The sequence below is a fragment of the Callorhinus ursinus genome, unplaced genomic scaffold (genome assembly GCF_003265705.2).
Source record: "Callorhinus ursinus isolate GAN/ISIS: 27379988/994484 unplaced genomic scaffold, GSC_fseal_2.0 scaffold8, whole genome shotgun sequence".
In the NCBI taxonomy this organism is placed as follows: Eukaryota; Metazoa; Chordata; class Mammalia; order Carnivora; family Otariidae; genus Callorhinus; species Callorhinus ursinus.
This window is the reverse complement of record NW_027397070.1, coordinates 40,189,838-40,209,710: the sequence shown is the minus strand read 5'-3', so window position 1 is coordinate 40,209,710 and position 19,873 is coordinate 40,189,838. Positions and strand designations below refer to the sequence as shown.

The window sequence follows — 19,873 nt, the reverse complement described above, 5'->3', positions numbered from 1 at the left end:
GTGATTTGGCAGAGGTTATGTTCCTCTAAGGCCAGAGTTCCCACTAGATGGCTCCTCTCCTAAGGTAGTAACTAGTCCCTTCCTTGCCCATTCAGGCCTAGGCTTAGGCATCCCGCTGTTGCTAACCCTGAGACGCTTCTTAGTTCCCTTATCTTAACCCTCCCATATCCTTGTAAACAGTCCCTTCATTAAATTCTCTTCCATTGCTCAAGTTTATTTTGCCATCTGTTTTCTGCACGGGATCTGACAAAAACATATTCCAATCTGAATTTATTCTCTAAATCATTTTCATTCATTCATCTTTATCCTAATAAATTCTTCTCACCTCTTTCCTCTTCATCTACTCCCTTCCTTCTCCTTGAGAGATCTCTAAAAGCTTCCTAAGAAAGGGTACATGGGGGTAAATTTTTTTAAGACCTTGATTTACTTGGTACCAGAGCAGATTACATCTTCTTTGAGTTATTCCTTTGCATCCTTGCCCCCAACCTTAATTCCTCACAGCTTCTCATGACTTCTAGGTCTGGCTTTTTGTTGGTCTCCCCAAGGAAGTATTTATAGTGAGAGTGACCCTTTTCTTCCAATTAGACTAGGAAGAAAAACAAGCAGCGTAAATGTGTAAAAATATTTACCCTGGTGTAAAGTTTCTGTGTGTCTGTGTGAGTGACCAATCATGTCCCATGTTGGAAACAACAAAGGAAAAGACATTATGTACTGCTGACTCTATAAACCAGTACAATGCTATGAAGGACAATTCTGCAGTCTACCAAAAATTTAAAATAAACCTTTGATATATCAGTTCTTTTTCTAGAAACTTATTCTATAGAGTATCTTTGAAACAATGTATGTTAATCTGTGTTTTCAACTATAAATTTAATAAAATCGAAACACAGATCAAGTATTTCCAATGAAAATTTATCATTCTAATTGAGATGTGCCATCAGTGTAAAATGCACACCAGATTTCAAAGACTCCATATGGGGAAAAAAATGGATGTAACACATCTCAATTATTTTTAATGTATGTTGAGATGGTAATATTTCATACATTATGTTAAATAAAATATACTGTTAAAATAAATTTCAACTGTTTCTTTTAAAATTTTTTACAGTGGCTGCTAGAGTTGAAGCTCTGTATGAGCTGACAGGGAACAAAAGCGAGTGAATAAAGATGCTTCAGAATGGTGTTTATATATATCACTTTTACAAATGCACATAAAGCATGTTTATAAAAGAATATGCACAATATTGTTTTTGCCTAGTATCTCTGAAAAAGCAAAGATAACAGACCTCTCAGGTCTTACTTTTTACTTGCACTTATGTACTATTTGAATATCTTACAAAATGTTGACCAAAATAAATGTGTTGCTTTTATAATTTGGAGGAAAAACACAAAGACACTACCTTTTTGAAAGGAAAAAAACCCACAGAAAATTTAAATTACAACTACTGTCTTAAAGTCTATAAAAATTAGCAGCAGCAACAAAGGCCTTTCAAGAGTTCTGGAATCTTTTCACAAAAATGTAATCAAAATATTATCCCTACAGCCTTAAACTATTCCATAAACAATACAACAATAAAATAAGAATTCCTTAAAAAAATTTTTTTTTAAAGATTTTACTTGAGAGAGAGAGAGAGCACAAGTAGGCAGAGCGGCAGGCAGAGGGAGAGGGAGAAGCAGGCTCTCGCTGAGCAGGGAGCCCGACGCGGGACTCGATCCCAGGACCCCGGGATCATGACGTGAGCTAAAGGCAGACACTTAACCGACTGCAGCACCCAGGTGCACCCCCCCAAAAAAGAATTCTTAAATAAAGCACTTAAGCAATCATTAGGAGCATGACTCTTTCGTACCCAAGACTTCCTCTGCCACACAATATATTACGTCTTTAATTTAAAAATGAGAGGACACCAGTTTACCATAGGAATAAGAGGAATAATAAAAAAAGTTTCAAAAGGGACCACCTACACTTTAAAATATAAAAGTCACGTTCCTAATTGTGATAGCATTGATTCTTTCAGCATGTTAATAATGCACAATGACAAACTCAAAAAATCCCAATTAACCAGACTCACGTGACCATAGCTTTGCTTTCTTGCTACTTATTTCTATGCCTATTCCATATAGATTTTCTCCATCCCCTCTAATCTTGGGTGTCAATCCTTTAGTCAATTACTTTCCCTGAAACATATACCACGAGTTACAGGTCTGTAAAAACACATTGTAAGAATTCCAACTTTTGACCTCAAGTGATTTACAGCTTACTAGAAAAAAAAATATGCTCTAAAGGTCAGCAAATTAGTAGATGATTACCTCTACCTGGATGACTTACTGGTATGCAATTCAACAACTGGCCATTAAAAAAAAATGAGAAGAGTTTGCCTTGCCTACCTAATAACCATTTCTGAGATACCAGAACAAGATTATTAAGCAAAATTGGTAATAAATATTCATATCTATTGCTTTCTACAAATCAGACTAAAGAAGGAGCAATGGAGAGTATTTTCAGGACCAGAAGTAGGGTTGTATCATCAGAACAGGAAAGAAGAATCTAAGAAAGAAGACTGATGATACAAATGTCACCAAGTTTAGAATCCACTGAACTACCACTGATGGAGGGCATGAATAACGTTTTGACTTTGACCAGATAGTATCAGAAGGCAAGAAAACATAAGGGGAATATTATGCAACAAGAGAAATAAGAACAAAAGGTCAATTTTAAAGATTACTGTAAATCCTGGAGCTAAAAAGGGTTATTAAAGTGCACTTTCATTCAATAATATAAGTACCCACTTGGTAGAAAATCTTGGATAGTCGCCAACAAGAAAAAGATAGCTAAGGCAGAGTCTTTATCCTTAAGAAACTTAAAAATCTAGTATGGAAATCAGATAAGCAAATAAACAAAACCCCTATATACTGCAATGCTATTTGATAAGTGCTGTACTACAACTGCAGAAAATTCTACAAGAATTACCTGCAGAGTAAGAGCATCCTAAGAAAATTTGTACAAACGGGAAAGAATGTAAGAGACAGATATGAAAGGTGTCCATCACACCACAGGGGGAAAAAAAAGTAAACAAAATATTAAGACAAGCATATTGATATTTGTAAAATTAGACAAATGCTTTATTTAAATATAAGACTTTGTAATGAAACTCAATTCTCTGAATGCCTATTTAAAAATGTGTAGTAAAAATGATCTAGTGAAAAACACTCTATAACAACTGAGTCAATAAGAGAAATTGATAAAACCAGGTAAAACTTGGGACGCCTGGGTGGCTCAGGCAGTTAAGCGTCTGCCTTCAGCTCAGTTCATGATCCCAGGGTCCTGCATTGAGTCCTGCACTGGGCTCCTTGCTCAGCCGGGAGTCTGCTTCTCTCCCTGCCTGCCGCTTCCCACCCCCCACCTCCGCGCTTGTGCTCTCTCTGACAAATAAAATCTTAAAAAAAAAAAAAAAAGTAAAACTTGATCTCACTACGTATGTAAGCTGTTTTTAAATAAGGCAACATTATTTCCCCCACTGACTTTTCACTGTTATTTCAGAGATGAAAAGAACATTATTTCAACAATTACAATTCTTCATCACTGACTCAGTCTATGACACCTGATTCACACAATTCCTGTAAAATTGCTTAATCAGATTATTGATAATCACAATCTACTGAAAATATATTAAAACATAATTTATTAAAATGCAGTTCACTGCTATTCCATGTGAATGTCACAAAACAGACTTGTATTCTACCTACCTCTTATCTAATATTTACAGAGTGCTTAATACACACCAAGGCACTATGCTAACCTTTTTTTATTTTTTTTAAAGTAGGCTCTACACCCAGCATGGAGCCCAACTCGGGGTGTGAACTCAAGACCCTGCGATCAAGACCTGAGCCGAGATCAAGAGTCAGATGCTTAACTAAGTCACCCAGGTGCCCCTATGCTAACCATTCTTGATATGGCATCTCAGTTAATCCTCAAAATAAGGCTCTGAAGGGGATCACAATATGCCACCCCAAAATGTGACACTTTGACATAAGGATTTTTTTGAGCTAAAGGCAATTAAGAAACAGCAGACATGGCGGGGGGGGGGGAGAGAGGAGGACTCTGGGCTCTCCCCTTATCCAGCTAAAAAGCAGGGCATAAGTTTCCTTTTGTAAAGATACCAGAAAGAGGACTCTTAATCCTGGTAGGTTAGTCTCATCAATGGAGAAGGCACCAGCTTAAATCTGTATAACAAACCTTACTAAAATAAATTTTATCTTCCATTAGTTTCCCCACATATTTACATTCCCACAATTTACAACTCCTAAAGGCCTAAACGTCTTTTCCTTTGTCTTGTCACTTCTCCACAATTTATTGCTCAGTCTCACTGCTTCTTTGGGTCAATTCTTTTCTATGAAGGTCTCAATATGCACAGTTAGTAATAGGTTATTTTTCCTGTTAATCTGTCTTTTGTTTCAGTGAACCTACGAGGATAGAAAAAGTTTTTTCCTCCTCTACATCCCTCTGAATCAAGCACTAATACAATCCCCATGCTACAAATAAGGAGTCAGACTCTGATGAGTTAACATGCCCAGAGTCACACCCAAGACAGAAGGTACTGCAGCCTAGTCTGACTCTATAGCCTGAGTACTTACTCCATGCAAAGACTGTAACTGCACCGTAATGCCTATCAGTAAAGACCCTAGGAAAAGCAAGAAAAAGCCAATAGCAAATTTATCTGTTTGTATCTATATCTTTATAGAGAAAGTTAATCAAGAACATGTGAAAGTTAGATACCCCCACCCCCATTAAACACACTTATGGCCGACATAGGATAAACGGAATTGTGTTTTGAATCTCAAATTCTAATACATTATAGGGGGTGACTAGGTTAGAACAGTCTCTGGTATTAAGCTCACAAGCAAAGCTAAAGTTTAAACAAGTAAATGATGCTGAGCGAAGTAAGTCAATCAGTGAAAGACATGTATCATATGATCTCACTGATATGAGGAATTCTTTTTTTTTAAAGATTTTTATTTATTTATTTAACAGAGAGAGAGAGCACAAGTAGGCAGAGCGGCAGACAGAGGGAGAGGGAGAAGCAGGCTCCCCGCGGAGCAGGGAGCTTAATCTCAGGAAACAAACTGAGGGTTGCTGGAGTGGTGGGGGATGGGAGGGATGGGGTGGCTGGGTGACAGACACTGGGGAGGGTATGTGCTATGGTGAGCGCTGTGAAATTGTGCAAGACTGTTGAATCACAGACCTGTACCTCTGAAACAAATAATACATTATACGTTAAAAAAAAAAAAAAAGAAGATAGTAGGAAGGGAGAAATGAAGGGGGGGAAATCGGAGGGGGAGATGAACCACGAGAGGCTTTGGACTCTGAGAAACGAACTGAGGGTTCTAGAGGGGAGGGAGGTGGGGGATGGGTTAGCCTGGGGAAAGGTATTAAAGAGGGCACGTACTGAATGGAGCACTGGGTGTTATATGCAAACAATGAATCATGGAACACTACATCAAAAACTAATGATGTAATGTATGGTGATTAACATAATAAAAAAAGTGCAAATTGGGAACAAGCATCTCCTCTGTGCCATATTAAGCAATGAGATACTAACAGCTTGTACTCTTATGGAGCTTGCAATTTACAGGTTCAAGATTCTTCACTTTAATTCAAGTACATTTTAAACACTAAATCAAAAACGGCTTTCCTCAAAAAGATTTTCATTTTACAAAAAAGACACTGTGAAAATAAGCCTTAAGACAGGCTAAGATACAGGCAAAGTAGAAAAATCCAAGGGCTTTGGAGTCAAATAAACTGAATTCAAATCCTTGCTATCGCTTGCAATAAGACTTTGGATAAAACAGTTAATCTCTCCAAGCCTCTGTTTCCTCATTTGTAAAAGGCAGAATACTGATAAAAACCTTACAATGTAGCAGTTAATATTTAAAATATATACAAAGAATATACATACTGCATAACACATTAAGAGACAGGGCAAGGGATACTGTTCTAGTAAGAGTTAGGAGAAAGCAAAAAATACTGTGATTTAGCCAAATGAATTACTACTCTTACCATCAAGTTTAAGTGTAAAAGAAGAAGCTATAATGTATAAATGGGTAAGGTATATAAAGAACACTGTCCCTTCAAGATGCCTACAAAGAATTATCAAATTTCCTTTCATAAACTCTTAAGTATCTGTTGACTTCTTTTAAAGTGAATCATTTTGAAAAACATCTGCAGGTCACTTGTATAATCCTTAGATGAATCACCGGGGTTAGAGGTTTTAAAACTGGGGTTCACAACCTTATTTCCATGAATCCCCTGATACCATATACACAACATTGTGTGTTTCAGAGGGTCCAAAGAACCATCAGATTCGCAAAACATTAACAGTAGTTAAATGTGCTAGTCCAGTATTAATAAAGTGGAATTTATACAATTTCCAGCAGAGTGCACTCATAGGAGGCAATTATTTTATTTTTTTTTAAGATTTTTATTTATTTATTTGACAGAAGGACAGTGAGAGAGGGAGCACAAGCAGGGGGATTGGGAGAAGCAGGCTTCCTGCAGAGCAGGGAGCCCTATGCAGGGCTTGATCCCAGGACCGACCCCCCCCCCCCCTCATGACCTGAGCCAAAGGCAAACAACTAACGACTGAGCCACCCAGGCACCCTGAGGCAATTATTTTAAACTGCTTAAGATTTTATTTATTTATTTGAGAATCTGAGAGAAAGAGAGATACAGAGAGCATGAGTGAGGAGGTGAGGAAGAAGCAGGTTCCCCATGAGCAGGGGGCCTGATGCAGGGCTCGGTCGCAGGAACCTGGGATCATGACCTGAGCAGAAGGCAGATGCTTAATGCACTGAGCCACCCAGGCACCTTAAATGAATGCAGTGTTAAATGAACTTCTGAAGCATATAAGCAAAATACAGAAAGCCTACTTCTTAGGTCAAATCAAAGTAATGCATTTTTAAAAAAGATTTTTACTTATTTATTTGAGAGAGCGCAAGAGAGTGCGCACGTGAGAGCAGTGGGAGGGGCAAAAGGGAGGGAAAGGGACAGCAGACTCACTGCAGAGCACTGGGCCCCAAATGGATCCCACCACCCTGAGATCATGACCTGAGCAGAAATCAAGAGTTGGACGCTAACCCACTGAGCCACCCAGATGCCCCCAAATTAATGCATTTTAAGTGACATTATCAACATTTTCTGTGACAATGTAAAACCTTCAAAATATGAAATTATATTTCAACACAAATCCTCAATTTTTTGATGTGAAGTTTCTGATACTATTGTGAAGCCAAGCAGTTATAACTTAAATAAAAAAACCCATAATTTAACACAATTTAGCTATAAATACAAACACAATTATTTATAATTCTTTTTTAATAATTTCTAATATTTGGAATAACTATTTAGATATACTACAAACTGTAAAAATCCTGAATCTCCTTAATTATTTCATATCTGTCGATTTGTCACAAAGCATTGTGCAATAAAACTGGATGAAGAGAAGCAAATATTAAGTATCTACTATGTGCCAGAAAATTTCGCTCTGTGCCTTCCATACCTTATTTTAATCTTTTCAATCATCTTCTGAGGTGGCTACATGTTATAGATGAGGAAACAGAGCTTGGCTGGAAATTACAGAATGGACTCACTTTCCCAATTCAGCTGATCCTAAGGTTCTTTCCACTAGATTACTATAATTATTTTCATTTCTCCTGCTGACTTTTTGCCTAAAACAAAAGTAGGCAAACTAAGCCCATAGGTCAAATCAGGCACATGCTGTTTTTATAAAGTTTTATTGGAATATTCATTCACTTCTTTGGTTGCTTTTGCACTGTCACAGCAGAGTTGAGTACTTGCAACAGAAATGATATGGACCCCAAAGCATAAATATTTACTATCTGGCCCTTTACAGAAAGTTGTTAACCCCTGCCTAAAAGGATCAAAAATGCCAAGAACTTCAGAGGCCTCAAAACTTCAATGTTTAGGGTTTTTGGGAAAACTATTAACCTAATAAAGGATCTTTAAAATTATACGAGACAAAAGGCAAAATTGCTTGAATATTTTGATTAAATCATGTAAGTCCAAACTTATAAAAATGATAAAATTAAACAGCTTAATTATGAGATTACTGAAACCTTATTTTCATAATTAAACTGTCTTCTGTAGTTCGAATTGATGGAGGAAAACTTCACAATTCAAAATGTTATGAGCATGCATCTTTTTTACCATGCACCCAAATTTTTCATGAACATCTTCTGTAGAGCAAAAGGGAGCCTGGCTTTTTCTAGTAAGTAATTTATATTTCACTTCACACTTTTTGATTTAATACATTCACTGAATTCATTCTACTCTAAGATAAACATATATATAATTTCTCAAAGGTCTACAGTTGATTTTCTGGTGTGAGAAAGCAGCCTGGGTTTTTGTTGTTGTGTTTTTTTCAAAATTCCCATTGCTTTTATTCCAAGTAAAAAAACCAATTAAATAATTTTATCTTCATTCAAAATATACTTCAGCATTCAAATATAAATACATTGTTTAAATAAACAACTTTCCTGGGGTGCCTGGTTGGTTCAGTCGGTTGGTTGAGTCTGCCTTCAGCTCGGGTCATGATCCCAGGGTCCTGGGATAGAGCCCCGCACTGATTCACATTGCTTTGGGCTCCTTGCTCAGCAGGGAGCCTGCTTCTCCTTCTCCCTCTCCCTCTGCTGGTGCACACGCTCTCTCTTTTGCTATCTCTCTGTCAAATAAATAAATAAAATCTTTAAATAACTTTCCTAAATTAACTCAGCATGAAGAATGTTTGATTATAATGATACAAATAACATTTTCTTTCTTCATTTATTAATTTTAAACAGGAATCCTGCAATGGTAAACTACAGTTTACAAACTCCAGTACAGATCAAGAAAACTTAAGTTGTACCAACATGTAAAATTTACATAATTATTAAGGAACATCTTGACTCCTCTGACTTTATAAACACTTTAGTTCACAAAATCTTACATTTGGTTTCCTTCTTCATTTTTAAGAATAAATGTTAATGTATATAAATCAAAGAATAATCCAAAATTATTTTGTTTGAAACAAATAGAGCTTTCCTAGAACCAAAAATTAATCAATGTAAGTCACCATACTAACAGATTAAACATAAGAAATCCACATGATTACCTCAATAGATGCAGAAAATGCATTTGACAAAATTCAACATCTACTCATGATAAAAATCCTAGGCAATACCTTGGAAGAAACTTCCTTAACCTGATTTAGAGAATCTACAAAATTGCCTACAGGTAACATCGTATTTATGATTTTTAAAAAAGATTTATTTATTTTAGAGAAGTGAGCAAATAAGTGTGGGGGTGGGGGGGGAGGAAGAGAGAATCTCAAGTAGACGCCCCACTCAGCGGGAAATCACCAAAGAGGGTCTCTTGAATGTTTTCCCTTTAAGACAAAGATGTTCCCTTTCATTACTCCAATTCAAACACCTCACTAGAATGTGAGATGCGCAGTAAGTGCAATAAATCAAGAAAAAGAAAAGGTATACAGATTAGAAACAGTTCTTTAGTCACAAACAGGACTGTCAACTTAGAAAATCCTAAGAAATCTACCCCCCCAAAAAAACCCTGTAACTAATAAATGAGTTTCCTAAAAACTGAGGATACAAAGTCAATACAAAAGAAATCAATTGTAATTCAATATACTAGCAACGACCAATTGGAAACCCACATTTGTTTTTTTTAAGATTTTATTTGACAGAAAGAGAGCACACGCGCAAAAGGAGGCGTAGCAGCATCAGGAGAGGGAGAAGCAGGCTCCCTGCTCTGTGGGGATGCAGGGCTCCATCCCAGGACCTGACCTGAGCCAAAGGCAGATGCTTAACCGACTGAGCCACCCAGGCACCCCAAAACCCATGTCTTTTTTAAAGACCCTTTATAATAGGACCAAAAAAACCTGAAATACTTAGGCATAGATTTAATAAAATATTTGCAGGATCTGTATGCTGAAAACTACAAAACATTCATGAAAGGAAGCAAAGACCTAAATAAATGGAGGAAAATACTATGTAGATTGGAAAACTCAATTTTGTTAAAATGTCAATTATCCTCAAGTCGACCTATAGATTAAGCACAATCCTAATCAAAACCCTAGATTTTTTTTTTTGTGGATATCAACAAGCTAATCCTAAAATTTATATGGAAAGGCTAAAGAACTAAAATAGCTAAAACAATTTTTTGAAAAGAACACAAGTTGGGGAACTCACATTACCTGATTTCAAGACTTACTTTATTTTTTTTAAAGATTTTATTTATTTATTTGAGAGAGAGAATGAGAGAGAGAGAGCATGAAAGGGAAGAGGGTGAGAGGGAGAAGCAGACTCCCTGCCGAGCAGGGAGCCCGATGTGGGACTGGATCCTGGGACTCCAGGATCATGACCTGAGCCAAAGGCAGTCGCTTAACCAAAAAAGCCACCCAGGCACCCTCAAGACTTATTTTAAAACTACAGTAATCAAGACACTGATAGTAGCAAAGGTAAGTATATCAATGAAACACAAAAGTCTAGAAAGAGACTCACAAAAATGTAGTCAAATGGTTTTTGACCAGGAGACAAAGGCAATTCCATGGAGAAAGGAAAGTCTTTTCAACAAACGGTCATGGAACAATTGGACAAATAAATGAAACTCAACCCAAAATTCTCTTTATAATAAAAATTTACTTAAAATGGAACACAGATCTAAATATAAAACATAAAAGTATAATACTTGTAAAAGAAAACACAGCAGAAACCTTTGTGACCTTGGATTAGACAAAAAGTGCTTATATACAATGTCAGAAGATCCATAAAAATATGGTAATACTCTGGACTTCATCAAAATATAAAACCTCTGTACTTCAAAAGCCACTGTTAAGAGGATGGAAAAAGCAAGCAACAGACTGGAGAAAATCTTTGTAACAATCACCTGTCAGACAATGGACTATGAAAAACTCTCAAAAGTCAACATTTAGAAAATCCAATTTTAAAATGGACAAAAGAGGGGCACCTGGGTGGCTCAGTCGTTAAGCGTCTGCCTTCAGCTCAGGTCTTGATCCCAGGGTCCTGGGATCGAGCCCCACATCGGCTCCCTGCTCTGCGGGGAGCCTGCTTTTCCCTTCCCACTCTCCCTGCTTGTGTTCCCTCTCTCGCTGTGTTTCTGTCAAATAAATAAATAAAATCTCTTAAAAAAATAATAATAAAAAATAAAATAGACAAAAGATTTCACTTCATCAAAGAAGATATACAGATGGCAGATATGCATATGAAAAGATATTCAACATCATTAGTCATGAGAAAATGCAAATAAAAACCACAGTGAGAAACTGCTACAAACCTATCAGAATGTAAAACTAAAAAACATGACCAAAGTGATGGGGATGTAAAATAACTGGAACATTCTTCATACATTGCTGGTAGGAATATAAAGCAGTTCAGCCTCTTCGGAAAAAACAATTTGCTGTTGTAACAAATTACCACAAACTTGGTTGTTTAAAAATAACACAAGTTTATTATTTTACTATTCTGTACATTAAAAAATATGACCTAGGTCTCCCTGGGCTAAAATCAATATGCTGGCAGAGCTGTGTTCTCTTTTGGAGGCTCCAAACATTAATCCATTTCCTAGCCTTTTCCAGCTTCTAGAGACCACCACATGCCATAGCTTAAGGCTCTTCTCTCCATCCTCAAAACCAAGAACTCTTCATTAATCTGGAGTGGCTTCTGTTGTTAGATCTTTTCTTTCTTACTCTACTACTTCTCTTTTTCCCTTTTAAGGACATTTGTGATACACTGGACCCACCTGGGTAAACCAGCATACTCTATTTTTTTTTCAAGATTTTATTTATTTATTTGAGAGAGAGAGAATGAGAGAGAAAGCACATGAGAGGGGGGAGGGTCAGAGGGAGAAGCAGACTCCCCGCTGGGCAGGGAGCCCGATGAGGAACTTGATCCAGGGACTCCAGGATCATGACCTGAGCCAAAGGCAGTCGCTCAACCAACTGAGCCACCCAGGCGCCCACTCTCTCTCTTTTAAAGTCAGTTGATTAGCAACTTTAATTCCACTGCAACTTTAATTTGCCTTTGCTGAAACCTAATTTACTCACAGGTTCCAGGGATTAGGATATCTTTATTCTACCCACCACAGACCATTTTTTAAGTAAAGTTAAACATACATTTACCATATAACCCAGAAATGAAGACTTACATTCACAAAAAAACCTGTTCCCAGAGATTTATAGCAACTTTTTCAGAGTTAAAAAAAATTTTAAAAAATTTTAAAACTAACTCAAATGTCTTTCAACTGGTGAACAAGCTGTGGTACATCCCTACAATGGAATACTACATTTAGCAGTAAAACAGAAGGAACTGCTGATATACTCACAATATGGATAAATACTCAACTGTATTATGCTAAATGAAAGAAACCAGACTCACAAGGCTAAATACTGAATGATTCCACTTATATGATAGTCTAGAAAAGACAGACTACAGGGAAAGACAATAGATCATTAATTGCCAAGGATTACAGGTGAGGGAAGGGTTGATTATAGAAGGGCAGCTTAAGGGAATTTTATAGGTGCTGGACCTATACCTGATTTTGGTAGTTACACAGCTCTATGCATTTGTCAAAACAACTGTACAACAAGAATTGTACAAAAACAAAACAAAACAAAACTTCATTTCATGTAAATTAAAAATAAAGTTAAAATATTTTTAAAACAGGGAAAATGAAACATCATTTATCAGATTGGCAAAAATTTAAAAATCTGGCCATGCCAATCAGACAAATCCAAGTGTGAGCAAAGATGATTTCTATACTGTTAGCAGGAATGTAAATTGTTAAACTTTAGAGGATAATTTGGCTGCAGCTAGTAAAGCTGAAAATACACATTAACCTATGGCTCAGCAATTCCAATTAGGGTAGGTATACATTCTAAGAAACCCTCACACATGTCTGAGGAGACATGCACAAAGATATTCACTAAACACTGTTTGAAATACTGAAAAACTGAGAACAACCCTTTTGTAGGGGAATGAATTAATGGTGGTCGCTGGTTGTTAAAATAAGAGAGAAATGCATAAAGGAAAGAATCAACCCTGCTAAATACAGGAGTTTGAGAAGAATACTTTATTGGTTTGTTTATCTAATAATAGTATATAGTGAAAAGAGCACTATACTTGGAATCTGGAGACAAGTATTCTAGCATTAATTCCAACTCTGCCACTAACAAGCAGTCAAACTGTGGACTACTTAACTCTACAAACGTCACTTCTTTTCTTGGAAAATGAAGAGGTTAAGCTATACAACGCTAAGATTATTTCCTAACTCAAGAACTCTATTATTCAGTAAATATATAGCCAAAATTATATTCTAAAGAACGTTATGTTGAGAAATTTTCCCCAGACACCCTGAAATCAGAAACTAACAGAGAAACAGAACATCTTAGTATACTGATACATATAATGGACCAAATTTCTTGTTATGTTTGTGCTGAACTTTTTAATCAAGACCATAAGTCAGAAAGAGCCTGTTATCAGCTAAACCCACCATACTGACTCAGGCCACCCTCAAGTAAAACTCTCCCATTTTAATATTCTAAAACAAGTTAATATTACTAATGAGTACATCTTTACTTGTCAAGTTCTGGTCTGTCCAGCCAAAAGTCATTTAAATACATGGTAAAATTTACTTGGTCCTTTTTAGCAAAGATAAAATAATGAATTGCTTTTTGTATTTTTGCCTGTTTCATCTGTAAAGATCTTACATTATAATTTAATAGCTTTAGCCTACTACGATAGTTTAAAGAGCCTTTTAAAACTTCATATGCCATGTCCACAGGGAACTAGTAAAAAACCCGTAGTTCATAATCCAAAAAAGCTTACTTAACAATTTCATTACCACCAATACTTAAACTTCAAAGACACCAATAACCACATGTCATTTGTTCCTATTGCAGAATTTAATAGGTTATTAACTTCTGGTATAATCCAAAGGCATAATTAGGATACTACCATTAAAGCATGAAATTACTTTTTTGAAAAATCAGAAATATTAACACCTTTTACCTTGTCAGGAAAATCAAAATTTCGAAAGTCCTGTTCTACAGGATTTCCAATCTAAATTCTCACAATTCTAAAGGAGTACGAAGACAACACACACTGTATGCTTCTAAAAACCTCTCAGCTATCAGATTTTAATTTTAGCGCCAAATGCCAAGAAAAACCTTCCGACCGAAACCTAAATTCCGTACACATTACTGTAAGCCAAGCAACTAAACAGAAGGTGAGTTACTATTATTAGGAAGTTACATAATTTACGCCAAAGATTGTTTAAAGCGTCTTTCATTAAATGAGGGTTATAATAATTTACAGGCTTTAAAGTCCACCTTGCAAACTTCAAGTAAATTATCAGAAACCATTAACGAGATTAGGCTTTTCTTTAAAAGTGGACAAAAGGAAGGAGGAACTGTTTATTTGTTGAAAGAACGCAATAAGCACCGAATACCAGGAGCTGAGTCAGGCAGAGGAACGCTGACTACATTCCGTCTTCTAAAGCAAAGTGTTCGCCCCACCGATTTCCCCCGCCCGGCCTTAGAGGGAATCCCGGGAGCCGCGAAGCCGGGCACGGGGGACGCCGAGGGCAGCGGACTCCCTGCCGTGTCCCCGGCAACCCCAGCCAGGCTGGCTGGAGCCCCCGCCAAGGTGGTCCCACGCCAAGGCAGAGGGAGCGGGCAGGGCCGAGCAGCGTCCCCCCCGAGGGACAAAGGTTGGGCTCACGCCGCCCGGGGCAGGCAGCCCAGCAGCCCCGGGTCCCTCCCGGGCCGAGAGAGCGGCGGGTGGGGGAGGGGACGAGCCCCGCCGCCCCTCCCCCGATGCGCTCCCCGGGACCTGTTGATTAAGATCTCCACGAACAGCCGCCACTGGTCCGCCTCTTACCTCAGCGCCACCGCGGCCGCCGATCCTCCCGCCCCGGCCGCTCCCACACACGGTACAAACGACAGCTCCCCTGCGGCACTTAAAATACCGGATAAAGAATCCAGAAACTCCCGATTCCCCACCTCACAATCCTTAGACCCCGCCTCCGCCCCACCGCCAGTCGCCGCCGTCGCCGCCGCCAGCGACTCACTCCACCTCGAGACCGCGCGAGACCGGCCCCCGCGGCCGCCGCGAGACCGCGCACGCGCCCCCGGGCCGCTGGCGCAGCGGGCGCGCCTATCCCAGTTCCTTCTCGGCGGGCCCCGCCCGCTGCTAGGCCGAGAGGCTGGCGCGGTTCGCCCAATCCCGCGCCGGCGTGGAGAGAGGGCCCACTCATTGGCCCGCTCTGCAGCCCCGAGCGGCGGGCCGCGCGCACTCGCGCACCTCTAAGTAAGGGTGGCAGTGCTTCGTGCTCGTCAGCGCAAGGGCTGTGTGGGGACGTGAGGTTTCCCTGAGACGCAGTCTGACGCGGGCTGTTGTCGGGAGAGCCCTTGACCTTCCAACCCCTGGAGGTCCGTCAGCTCCTGAAGAAAATCTGATTTCCCTGGAGGCGACTCCTGGGTCCTGTGAGGCACGTCACACAATCTAACATTTGTTTAAAAAAGAGCCACGACAAACTTAAACACCTGGATATGTGTAACGTCCCCAGAGAATTCTCTGCTACCGCAGAAGACGCCCAAAAGCTGGCAGCTAGGACCGAGTTCTGGAAACCAGAAAGGAAGGATGCCAAGGGCCAGAGCAGTTGCACAAAACTCGAGTGAATGCACCTAATGACCTGGGCCAACCCATAAGCAGTGCAAGGAAATCTAGATAAAGTCTTCAAGATTCCTTAGAAACTGTTAGCTACATCCAAAAAGAAAAAACAGTTGTAGTGTGTATGTGACCTATTTTCTCTTAAATGCGTAAAATAAGTAATAATTCAAGAAGCTTCCTCTAGCTCCTCCACGAGTTTTTCTTTAGCACAGGGTTTCTCAGTCTTAGCGCTATCGACATTTGGGCCAGATAATTTGTGTGGGGGCTGGCCTGTGCGTTGTAGGATATTCAGCAGCATCCATGGTCTCTACTTGCTGGATAACAGTGGCACCACTACCCCCATTGGTCACCATCAAAATGTGTCTGGAAGACAGTAAAGGTTCCCTGTGGCAAAATCACCTCCAGTTAAGAACCACTGACCTGGGGCTCAGTCGGTGAAGCGTCTGCCTTCAGCTCAGGTCTTGATCCCAGAGTCCTGGGATAGAGCCCGGCATCTCTTCGGGGCTGCCCAGCAGGGAGCCTGCTTCTCCCTCTCCTCTGCTTGCTGCTCCCTCTGCTTGTGCTCTCTCAAATAAAGTCTTGGGGGGAAGAAGAAAGAACCACTGACCTACCTGTTCAAAGAAATGGCCTCTTGAGAAAGATAATCTCTCTTTATCCATACCTTCCAATTGCCTGGCCCAAAGCAGTTTTGCAAAACACCCCCACCCAAATGAACCCTCCAGCTACCTAGACTTGCTTCTCTAGCTGCTTGGACTCCTCTGTCACAGGACCCCACCCTAATAAAATGATGATCACTATCTGTATGAGATAGCAGCTACTGATCTCAAAATATGTGGAAATGCCTTTGTAAAGTGCTACACAAATAGTATTTTTAATTCCTAAAGGTATTTTCATTTTAAAAGAGGGTAGGCTCAATGGCAGACAGAAAATTTATTCTCTGCTAGAGACATTCCCAGAATCCCCAAATCATTCAAATTACTGGCTTCATGTGCAAAAAATGAAGGATACCTGGAAGAGTGGAAGGTATAGAAACTGGAGGCAAGGTGATTAGATTTGAGTTATAGTTTTGATGATTACTAGTTCTGTGATCTGTTGATAATTACTGGGATGCATGACAGGTTTTGGGCCTAAATTTTCTCATCTGTAATATAATGAGTTAACTACTGTTTATTTTTGTTTTTGTTTCTGTTGTTTGTTTATTTTCTAGTTTTAAGATTCTGATAGCCTCTGCATATGGACTCTGACATGGAAAGCTTAGGGGGTTAAGAAAATATAATATTCATCCTCAAACAGAATGAAATCGTATTCTGTGGTTTAAAGCCTCCAAAGAGTTATTCATTTTTGGCACAAGGCAGTTCACTCACTGAGTCCCTCTGGCAAATTTGTAACTAAGTATTTTGGGTGAGTAGTAAAAGCCAAACTATAAAGTCAAGTGTATAGTGGAGAGTACCCATAGTTAAATACCCTTCTGCCTTCCTCATTTTGGCATCTGCTTGAATCCATTGTTTGCCAACAGTCTCTATTATATGTTTATATAATATAATGTTATAACATTTATTTCATTCAAGGCTTGGGGAAATACATTAACATTTCATTTCAGCCATTTGCAACAGGTCTGAAATCTCAGTTTTCAAGATTCTACCACTCACCATTATATGTGAAATCCTACACTAAAGCTATTGATTATATCCCTTTGGTTTTATCACTTCTATGTACTAGTGAAAGCCAAGTTTCCATAACTGAATTAGCAGACTACTCTCATAATTGTATGAACCAGATGATCAGAAATAATGTAAATTAAAAAAGGGGAGCCTGGGGCACCTGGGTGGCTCAGTTGGTTAAGCGGCTGCCTTCGGCTCAGGTCATGATCCTAGGGTCCTGGGATTGAGCGCCACGTCCGGCTCCCTGCTCAGCAGAGAGCCTGTTTCTCCCTCTCCCTCTGCCTGCCACGCTGCCTACTTCTGCTCTCTATCTCTCTGTCAAATAAATAAAATTTAAAAAAAAAAGGGGGGGAGCCTGGCTGGTTCAATCAGAAGACCATAAGACTTTTGATCTTTGGATTGTGAGTTCGAGCCCCAAATTGAGTGTAGAGATTACTTAAAAATAAAAAAATATCAAGGGGGCACCTAGGTGGCTCAGTCGGTTAAGCAGCTGCTTTCAGCTAGGGTCGTGATCCCAGGTCCTGGAATGGAGCCGTGCTTCTCCCTCTCCCTCTGCCTGACGTTCTGCCTAGTTGTGCTCTCTTTCTCTCTCTCTGCCAAATAAATAAAATCTTAAAAAAAATAAATCTAAAAAAAAGAATGTAAATTAGAATACTCACTAATTCAGGGGAGCCTGGGTGGCTCAGTTGTTAAGCATCTGCCTTCAGCTCAGGTCATGATCCCAGGGTGCTAGGATCGAGCCCCGCATCGGGCTTCCTGCTCTGCGGGAAGCCTGCTTCCTCCCTCCCTGACTCCCCATTTTTGTGTTCCCTCTCTCGCTGTGTCTCTCTCTGAAATAAATAAGATCTTAAAAAAAAAGAATACTCACTAATTCATATATAAGAGAAGTTATGAAACAAACAGTAGGTTTATTAGTTATTAACTACATATCTTAAAAAGTGTTAAATATATAAAAAAGGCAAACCAACAAACCGTGAACTTTTCGAATTTCACTGGGTTTAGTTATTATTTTGATGTGTTATAGTATTTCTTAACCTTTCCTAAATCCTAGCTAAAAAAATTGTCTCTAAGCTAAGGACATTATGCAGTTATTACTATATGGAATGGGAGGTCCCACTGTCTAAGGTTAGAAGCAGTATCATTTTGTACAGGTCAGTATCATTCAACTCAAATAACTTTTCACCCATTAATTAAAAAAATATATACTGAGTATTTTCAATGTGCTAAGCACTGTGCTGTAAGGAATTAAAACATGTGAATTAAAACAATTGGAGTGTCCCAGAACTCTAACAGTCAATATTTACTCTCTGCCTGGCTTTGAATCCCCGCTCTACCATTTGGGGCCATTTGATCAAAAGGAGATCACTTAATTTCTCTGAGATTCAGTTTCCTCATTTATAAATTGAGGATAATGAAAGTTGCTACCTCCCACAGTGGTTGTGAAGATGAAATGAAATATATATGTAAAGTGCTTAAAACAGTGCCCTGCACTGTCTGCATTAACAAATTGTCCTTATTTTTAAAAAGATTTTATTTATTTGAAAGAGAGAGAGAGAGCAAGCACAAGCAGGGGGAGGGGCAGAGGGAAAGAGAGAGAAGCAGATTCCCCGCTGAGCAGGGAGCCTGATGCGGGACTCAATCCCAGGACTCTGGGATCGTGACCTGAGCCGAAGGCAGATGCTTCACCAACTGAGCCACCCAGGCACCTGACTTGTCCTTATTTTTTTTCTTATTTTTATCGTGTTCTTTATCATTCGCTCCCTGCATGATTTCATCTGAGTTCGTGGCTTTAAATTCCATCTATACACTGTCAACTTTAAACTGATCTCTAGCCTGAACTTCTGCCTCAAACTCCAGAATCATATAGTTAACTGCTGACTCAATATTTCCATTAGGATTTCTTTTTTTTTTTTTTTTGGCTTACAAAAATTTATTATTGCCATGTTTTCACCATCAAAACTTAGGATCTTGGTCTTTCCTTCTTGCCTTTGTATAAGGCCAAAAGAGAGACATTGGCTACTTTGACAACCTTAAAGCGAACTCCAGGAATGTCACCGACAGCATGACCTTTGCGACCAAATCCAGCAACCAGAACCTCATCATTTTCCTCAATAAAATTCAAACAACCATCATTGGGTACAAAGGCTGTGATTTTTTTGCCATTCTTGATCAGTTGGACCCTGACACACTTCCTGATGGCAGAATTTGGCTGCTTGGCTTCAACTCCTACTTTTTCCAGCACAATTCCTTTTGCATGGGAAGCGCCTCCAAAAGGGTTGGCCTTCAGGGCTGTGCCCAAATGGGCTTTCTTGTACTGTTTATCATGCCACTTCTGATCTCGTCGGTGGCTGCGGAGCTTCCTGGCAGTACGGAGACCGCGACACTTACCCATCCTGCCGGCGCCACGGGCCTAAGCAAAAGAGTCCATTAGGATTTCTAATGAGCTTTACAAATTT

At 39.2% G+C, this 19,873-nt stretch overlaps 2 protein-coding genes across 10 annotated transcripts in view; both read right to left on the bottom strand.

The window, feature by feature from the left end:
- Positions 1–15,169, bottom strand: part of PALS1 (protein associated with LIN7 1, MAGUK p55 family member) — a 76,993-nt gene extending 61,824 nt beyond the window's left edge. For 2 of the 9 annotated variants that reach the window (XM_025869856.2, XM_025869860.2), the window contains exon 1: positions 14,965–15,169. The gene's annotated coding sequence lies outside the window, so the exon portion shown is untranslated. Of the gene's footprint in view, positions 1–7,553; positions 8,466–11,035; positions 11,179–14,964 lie in introns of those variants that run through there. The other 7 variants (XM_025869861.2, XM_073895390.1, XM_025869857.2 and 4 more) reach the window with 5 other exon arrangements.
- Positions 15,170–19,314: 4,145 nt separating this feature from the next.
- Positions 19,315–19,838, bottom strand: LOC112822285 (small ribosomal subunit protein uS12). Its single transcript, XM_025869864.2, has one exon. The coding sequence runs from the start codon at positions 19,807–19,809 to the stop codon at positions 19,378–19,380; it is 432 nt and encodes a 143-aa protein (XP_025725649.1). The 5' UTR covers positions 19,810–19,838; the 3' UTR covers positions 19,315–19,377.
- Between the last annotated feature and the right edge of the window lie 35 nt (positions 19,839–19,873).